The following is an 8,621-nucleotide window of genomic DNA, read 5'->3' as shown; positions in this document are numbered from 1 at the left end:
TTTCACAGCTTAAGCTGCATGAAGCTGGGATTTGAGGTTCCATTGGATTCTAGGATCCCCATCTCACCTTCTTAAGGTGTGGGGTACATGCGGTAGACATTACCTGCCCCTGGAAGGATATTCCACCTCTTTGGGAGAATGTCATCTTTGCTGCCTTGCAAAGATGGGGTTTGCCTCCCTGAGGATCTTGGGTACCCACTTTTACCCATTTAGTCACCTAGTGCATTGTGTGGCAGACTTACTAAAGATTCCAACAAGTGGCTGAAAAATCATGGTGCTGGGCATTGGTCATGAGCTCCTTAGGGGCTGGGAGTTGAACCTAGGCACACACCCAGCCCTATTTCAAATTAGGGTGTCACTAAGTCACAGAGGGTCTGACCTCCCAAGTACCACCCCATGCACTTGGCTGTATTAGGTTGTAAGGGTAGGCGGTGGGTAGGCCTCCTTCCCCTTGGAAGTTTAAGGACAATGCACATTCTGGGTAAGAAGCATTTCTCTCCAACTTTTTTCCTATTTTTTTCCAGGCTGGAATTGAATCTCCAACAGAGCTGGCCCTTTGAGATCATGCCATATGCTGCTCAGAGCACAGGAGTGGGAAGAGCTTCACCTGGGGAGTGATGCCTAGCAAACCCGAGGCCGTCCCAGGAGAACCCAAACACCTAGCCCTCCTCTTAAAGCCCTATGAGCACAATGTGTGGGAAGGCTTCTAATAGAGGTCCTCCCTTAGCAAAGGAGCCACACTGGTGAGGCCCTGGGAGTGTAGTGACCGTGAGACGGCCTTCAGGTGGAGCTCAGCATTCCTTAGACTCCACGGGCTCCGTGCAGGACAGTGACTGGGAACAGGGTAGACTCACAACTCATCACTGTCCAAGACAGGTGGCTGGGCAGAGCCCTCGTACATGTGGGGACAGTCACTGCAGCCCAGGGCCACATGCAAGAACACCTTACCTAGTCACTGGTAGCTGCTTGTCTCCAGTAAGCATCTATCCAGGAAGTCTAACCAGAGAGCTCTCTGGGCCAAGCACTTGGTTGGGTGTACTCCACAACAGGTATTATTAGCAAATGCCCATGAGGACCAACCAAAAACACTAATCAGAGAAATACAGGTATCCAGTAGCAATGAATGCAGGTGAATGGATTCCTGAGGTGAACTTCAAATACTACATGGGGCAGGGGGTACTTCCCTAATGCTGGAAGAGGAAAATACAGATTCAACCAGAAGACCCTGCTAATGAACTCACCCGTGACTACACCCCAGTCTATGGGAGACCAGAACAAGAGTAAAGAAACTAGAGCCACTTAGTGGGTGGACAGGAGGTCATGAGTCCCACAAAGGCTTGCACAGGGTCAAAGATCATAGAAAGGAAGCCTTGGGACTAGGAAAATAGTAAGTTTAGCCAAGTACTACTAACTAGAGACAGGCTAGTACATACATTTCACATTTGAGGGCTCTGCTAATGGTCAGAATTCTTTGCCACATCTGTGGGTTTCCAACCCTGGCTCTGCAGAGACTGGGATGTGGGCCCCCAATCCACCCATAGATTAAGTTGGTACCAGATGGATCTATGCTATAACTACAAGTTTTCTGGCTAAAATGTTTGGGTATTTACATAAAGCACCTTTTCCTTTCCAGGTAGCTTTTCTGAGCTTGTCCCACATAGGGGAGAATTTGTTACCCAGAAAAATGCAGTACTTCACGGGCTCTGCCACCGTGGCCCCACTGCTCCCCACAAGGAAGAGACCCACTGGTTTCCAGATGATCCTTTATTGATAGATTTTCCTTTGTATCTTAACTCTGTGGAGAGGAAAAAAGCAGCAGCTCCATCAGTAAAAGGGCATTAAAAGACCCGCCCACTCATAGTCCAAGAACACATTAGCTGCCTCCCACCAGCTTTCACCCCTAGAACCAAGTCAATCGGCCAAGCCACTTACCGCTGGGCACTCCACTGCGCCGCTGTTGATGTCATCTATGATGTCATGAGGGTGGCGACCGTCAACATTGCAGCCCACCGACTGGGCAGTCCCCAGGATCTCTTTGATGGTGCCTACAATAAGGTGGCATAATAAGGGTCCTTGGTCCCCACAACCCAGACTGGAAATACTCGAGTTTCCCAGGAAGAGGAACTAGTGCTCATGTTCCCATAGTATAAAAACGTGCAGCTCAGTCTAGCAGCATATTAATGCAACATCCCCATGGGTCTGAGCCGTTCTCAACACACTGTACCCCGACCTTGGGCCAAGTGCCCTTCAGGTGCAAGAGCACCAAGCACTCAGAATACCCTGGCTATGGTGGGTATGGGGCTTGCTCTTACCAGAAAGCTCTCTGGCTAAAGAGCGGTGTCGCATCTGTCGGGCAATGTTGACGATCTCATCAAAAGTTATATTTCCACTGTGTTTAACTGCAAGAAACAGTAAAAGGCATCACAACTGAGGCCCATGACAGTATGGGACTCAACAGAATGGCCCTTACCCGATTCTGGGCTGTTCCCATGCTTTCGGCACAGAGTTGTCCACATGAAGAGCAGCCCTGTTTCCTTAGCTGGGGTTACTCTCAGCTCACCACTGGATTGCACCGGCCAACAGAGAATGGTCAGGCGCAGTGGCGGGTGGCTATGGCAGAACCACATCTTCCCCACTGGACACTGCAGACTTTCTCCTTAAGTGTGCACCGCCGGGGCTAAGTGTCTGAAGTGCATCATTCAGCTCAGGGGGCTGTGACTGCACTGTTCTTAGCTGCCTGCCCTGCTGTCATGCATGCACCAAGCAGGATCTGCCCTCCACACATCAACCGTGCCCCGGTACATACAGGGCACTTTGAGTCAATCCTCATGCCAGCCCCAGGTTTCAGTAAGGGGAAAATAGGCAGCCATGTACCAATCCTCAACCACTAAGAAACCAACTTACTGTTTTTCTGCTTCTTCCTGTCTCTGGGCGGCTCCTTGAGGGCTTTGATGATCAGGGCAGAGGCAGAAGGCACCACTTCAATCTGTGGAAGACATTCTGGCTGTCAATAACTCCTACCACCACTGCAGGACTACCACACTCCTGGCTGGGGTTACACTCATGTCAGTGACAATGGTCCGCCCAAGTCTTCCTAGACCCACCCTGGAGGGTAGGGGTACTGAACCAGGGTCAATGGAACCCAGAACTATACCTGGCCTTTTTTATTTTGAAACAGAGTCTCCCGTAATGAGTGGCTGGGGCTGTCCTATAAACTACAATCCTCATGTCTCAGCCTCCCAAATACAAGTCTTACAGAAGGGCTTCACCACACCCAGCTATGTCCATGCTCTGACAAAGCCTTCACAAAGACAAAACTATACAGTTCAACACATAGGAAGCCCCACAGAACAAGTCCTAAGTACCTGGGCTTGTCTGTTCTGAATGGTCAGCTTCACTGTGATCCTCAGCCCCTTCCAATCACCGGTCGCTTTGGCAATGTCATCACCAACCTTTTTTGGAGACTGTAGAAACAAAGTATGTAAGCACACTGTTCCCCAATTTGCACAGTAGCCTGTCCCACTCACTTGCTAATAGCCCAAATTTTCCTTATCCAGCCTTTTGTAAGGTGGGATTGAAACTCGGGCATTCTACCTCTAAGCTACACTCCCAGGTTCTTTTGAAATGGGGCCTCTCAACTTGTGGAGCCTGACCCAAGTTCTGGGATTACTGGTGTGTAGCACCATGCCAAGCCCCAGCCCACTTACACAGGTTCTCACTAAGCTGCAGCTGGCCTCGCTAAGTTGCTGAGGCTGTCTGCAAACCTGTGCCTTCCTGTGTCCGCTTCCCCAAGTCCTGAGGTAACAGGCACCAAGTTCTTATTCAGCCTCAATGAGGCAGGCTTCCCAGCTCAGAAGGGGCACATGCAAGGGACCTGAGGTGCCTGCCCCAGGAAGGCTTGACTATCACCTCAAGTTGCAGGCTTCAAGCCGCAATGCATCTAAGTACCTTATATATCAACCCTCAAGGACCTGTAGGAAAGAGGATTTTCAACCCTGGGTATGTTAAAAATGTCAAATGAACTAAGGGACGAAGACACTGGTTAGACCAAAAGGAAGCTGCATTGGGGAAGGGGATCGCTGTCCAAGGAACACAGGACTTAATGGCATTCACTGGACGGCGTAAGAGGCAGGTGAGGCTAATAACCAGTAAGGTCAAATAGGGTGACCACCAGGTTTATGGAGTTGGAAATGCAAGCCTCTCTGCTCACTGCGCCGGTAGAGTGCTTTGGTATTAATTTCCAAACTGTATAGTCAGGACCTGGGCGCGTCGCAGCACTCAGGCAGAAAGGGAAGGCAGCTGTGACCATGGAGGGTTCCCTCGCCCTGTGCCCCTAACGACTAACCTGTAGTAAACGCAGAGCCTTTAGCCCTAAAAATATAGGGAATCAGTGTCCGTTTTCCTCCTCCCCTGTGACCTGGCCTGGGTATATATAGGAAAGGTAAACGTGTGCTGCTTCTAAACATCCCTAGATGAGCAACCAATACTGCCCAATAGAGGCAAAGGCCAGGTAGATTGTTGACCCCCCGCATTTAGTGTCTGGAAACAAGGAGGCACCATCTGGTCAAGAAATAAGTTACTAGCCCATTGCCTTGGTGACAATGATAAGCTACCAATACGATATTTAAATGCTGGGGTCCCGGAAAGCAGTCCGAGTTCTATTTTCAGGCTCTCCAGCATTCTTGCTAGCACACTTTCCTATTTCCTACTGATTTTGTAATAAAAATTTGTTAAAGCCGCACCAAGCTGCCTATTCGTTTTTTCTGTTCAACAAACTTTAGTTGAAGAGCCCTCTGCACCATTTATCCATAACACTAGGACTCCTACCCACACCCCACTTCACCCCACCAGCCCCAAGCGAGTAAACTAGGCTCGACGTAACTACGCACACCTGGCCTCTTCCTCCCAGCTCGGTAACACCAAAGGCAGCAGTTAGGGGACAACAGCCACGCGCCCCACTTCCCCCCATGACTTTCCCGTGTTACTAGAACCACTTCAGAAGCTCCAGCCCTAGCTTAACTTTCCTCCCACAGTAAGGAAAGGTCCTTCGGCGGGGGATGACTTACCAGACCCAGGGGGCCGATCTTGGGGGCCAGGGCAGACGTGGCGCCGACCTCGCCACCGGTGCACCTCAGGTACACTGGGAGAAAGAAGGATTAGAGCCTCCGCGGAGGGGTCCCGAGCCGCAGCCCCCTCCCCGCGTCCTGCAGAGGCTGCTCGCCCGACCTGCGCCCCTTCTCCAGCCAGCACCGAGCGCCTCGGGCCAGGCAGGCGCCCGCTTCCCCTGGGGCGTGGGCAGCGCCGAGCCGCTGCCGCGGGGTGCAGAGCTCCGGGTGCAGCCTTACCCTAAAGCGGACTGCAAGGCCGCTACAGATCGTCCGGTCCTCCCTCCCATTTACACGTGGGGAAGCCGAGGCCCAGAAAGGGAAGGGCCGGCCAGGGCCGCAGAGGCAGATGGCCTCTAGGAAGCGGCCCGGCACGGGAGAGGCGCGGGCTCCATCCGCGGCCCCGGCCGCGGCGAGGGCACGCACCGACTTTGATTTCGTTGGGGTCGAACTTGGGCGGCATGGCGGAGGCGGCTGGTGTCGGATGAACCCGGATTCGGGACGACCGAAGAAAGTTGCACCGTGACCTCCTCCGAGCCGAAAGACCGGAAGGGGCGCCGCCGCGCCGGATATAGACAGGAAACCTCGGGTCTCGCGAGAACTTGTGGCTCCGCCCAGTCTCTGAGCGACGCCCTTGCCGCCATGTTTCTCATGGGCAGGCGCCCTAGGCTGACGGCTGGAGAGCCGGGTACCCGCGGTGAGCTGGGGCCAGGGATTCGGAACGGGGGTCCGGGGCACACAGCCCAGGGACATTCGGAGAAGAGGGGGCTGCTCCTGAGATCCTGGGCCCGGCTGTTCCCCATGATCTAAGGTCACTCCCGGGTCCCCGGCACCCAGTCCCAGGGCCCCGCCCCTCCCTGAGGGATCCGCACCCCCATTCGGGGACCCCAGTACCACGGCGACCCTAGACCCCTTCTAGCCCCTCCGTGGTGTGTACGTCCAAGCAATCTGTTCAGGTCTAAGTCTAGTCCAGTTAGTAATTCTGCTACCCGCGGTTCCGAGTCTCGCACTTCGTCACCCTGGTCTGCATGACTGGTCTGCATGACTTTCTGCATGACTTTCTGAGATTCTGAGCTCTGGTCCCCAGCTCCTGCGTTCGGAGACGACTCCGGCTCCGAGCTGGGTGGCTACGACCCTGCGTCCATGAACAAGTGTTCCGAGTGATCAGCCTGCCTTCGGGTCCACCGGGGGTCGGAACAACGGGGACTTCAACCGCGAAACCAGGTCGGCCACTGCCCGACTCAGCCGAGGAAGGATGGGTGTGGTTCCCCCCTCGGACTGGAGGTCGGGAGGGAAAAGATGAGGGCTCCGGGTCGGGAAGCAGATCGGAAAGTGCTGATCTGGGTCGGATCGGAAGCCTTGTTCACTGGGAGGAGGTTGGGAGGACTGGGGGTCCTCCCCACCCACCCCTCGGGAAGGGGGTGAGCAAGGGCTTCTCCTTAGGGAGCAGAAGGGAGAGCGCTGGTCATCATGAGCGGTGAGAGGGGGCTGTTTAGACCATTCCCCATCGCGGTGAGAGAGGGCTGGTTAGACCATCCCCCATCCCTGCAGGTGGGTGAGTGACCAGAGGGCTCTGAGCTGGCTCCGCAGGTCTGGCAGCCTCTCCAGACAGCCCACGCCCAGGGGCGGAGACCCGGGAGCTCTGCCCCGCCCTCTGGGGACCCGGTGGCTGCTTCGCTGACCCTTTTCTCCCTTCCCCCAGTGGACGCTCTGAACCAATGTTTGTCATTGGTGTGGCGCTCTGTGACTTATACTTACCGAGCAGTCATATTGTGCTAGATGGCTTCAATATATGAAATCATTAGATCCTCAGACCCCTAGGCCAGTGCTGGTAGCATTATTACTCACTTTATAGTTGGGGACACTGAGTCTACGGGTGGTGAGCCAAAGTGAAGCAGTTGGTGGGTGGCAGACCTGGATTCAAACCCAGCAAGACTTCATCTCAAAGCCCAGGCTGGGAATTATACAATTCCCCGAATGCTTGCTTCCTCGCCCGTGGCTGGCCCTTAGTGAGCCTTGAGCTAGACTGTGAGGCCCTGGGCAGGCAGTGAGCACCTGGCTTCCAATTCAAGACCATGTAGTGTGTGTGTGTGTGTGTGTGTGTGTGTGTGTGTGTGTGTGTGTGTGTTTATCTGAGAGTCGAGGAGTTGGGCCAGCTGCACAGGACCAGGATTTGAAAGGACAGGGCTCCAGGCCAGGTTTGCTGAGATTCAGGCTCTATAACCAGATCACTAACCTTAAAGAGCTTGAGTTTTGCTAAGCAAGATGGTGCATGCATGCCTGGAATCCCAGTACTTGGGAGGCTGAGACTGGAAGATCACAGGTTCGCAGCCAGTCTCTGCAACTTAGTGAGACCCTGTTTCCAAATAAAAAATAAAATAGGGCTGTGGTTATAGCTCAGAGGTAGAATGCCTCTGAGTTCGATCCCCAGTGCTTCCCCCCAACATACTGGTTTCTCCACTATAAGCTGGCGTGTTGGGAGAGTCAGATTGATAACGGGGAGGGTAGCGGGGTGCCTGCAGGTTGTTGTTTGGTTGGTTTTTGTTATTGTTTTTTTTTTTTTCGCGGAGTGTTTTATTTGTTTTGCAGTCCTGGGGATCGAACCCAGGGCACTCTATCACTGAGCTACATCCCAAGCCCTCTTTTACTTTGTACTTTGAGACAGGATCTCAGTAAGTAGCCCTGGCTGGCCTTGAACTTGTGGTCCTCCCGCCTCAGCCTCCACAGTAGCTTGGGGTTACAGGCATGCATCACCACGCCCAGCGAGGATTGCCTTTGATCTTTGTTTTACTCATAGCTGTCTTTGGTTATGATGTGGCTGAGCTCCCCGAGCCACGTCTGACTCTAGTTTGGTCCTGCTAATGCTACTGAACAGATCTGGGAGGCCTGAAGTAACCTATCAGCTAGCTGTTAGAGTCTTCAAAGGGCATCCTTGGAAAGCACCTAAAAAATTCCCTGAGAAGCCGGGCGTGGTGGCGCACGCTTGTAATCCCAGCATTCGGGAGGCTGAGACCTGGAGGATCACGGTTCGCGGACAGCCTCAGCTACTTAGTGAGGCCCTCTGCAACTCAGTGAGACCCGGTTTCAAAATAAAGAATAAAAAATAGGGCAGGGGGTGTAGCTCAGAGGTCAAATGCCCCTGGGTTCCATCCCCAGACCCGCCAAAAAAAAAAAAAAAATTACCTGAGGTGGAGGAGAGATGGGGCCAAGTTGCAGAAAGGGGTGATGCCAGCCTCTCACAATGGGTCAGCAACAAATGCAGGTGTAAACCAGGTCCCCGGCCTGCCTCTGTACTCGCTCCACCCCACCTGCTGCTCATTTTTTTATCCCCAGAGTACCTGGTGGATGAGGTAGACCCAGCCATGCCCACATGGAGCTCATGGCCCAGCAGCCCAGCGCATGCTGCATGTTGCCGGGCTGCCTGTCCTGGGTGTCAGGCCTGTGGCACACGCCCCAGCCCCTAACTTCTCTCCTATGCCCCAGTGTCCTGAAGATTGCTCCGGAAAACAGGGGAAG

The 8,621-nt window shown here is 53.7% G+C and overlaps 1 protein-coding gene across 1 annotated transcript; it reads right to left on the bottom strand.

Annotated features, from left to right (window-relative positions):
- Positions 1 to 1,751: 1,751 nt before the first annotated feature.
- RPL12 (ribosomal protein L12) lies at positions 1,752 to 5,618 on the bottom strand. Its single transcript, XM_080708688.1, has 7 exons — positions 5,532 to 5,618; positions 5,067 to 5,140; positions 3,366 to 3,464; positions 2,905 to 2,986; positions 2,313 to 2,399; positions 1,933 to 2,045; positions 1,752 to 1,795 (listed from the first exon to the last, which is right to left on the bottom strand). The coding sequence occupies exons 1-7, from the start codon at positions 5,566 to 5,568 to the stop codon at positions 1,790 to 1,792; spliced, it is 498 nt and encodes a 165-aa protein (XP_080564814.1). The 5' UTR covers positions 5,569 to 5,618; the 3' UTR covers positions 1,752 to 1,789.
- Between the last annotated feature and the right edge of the window lie 3,003 nt (positions 5,619 to 8,621).

The sequence above is a fragment of the Muscardinus avellanarius genome, assembly GCF_963383645.1.
Source record: "Muscardinus avellanarius genome assembly, chromosome: 13".
Lineage (NCBI taxonomy): Eukaryota > Metazoa > Chordata > Mammalia > Rodentia > Gliridae > Muscardinus > Muscardinus avellanarius.
This window is presented reverse-complemented; position numbering and strand designations above follow the sequence as displayed.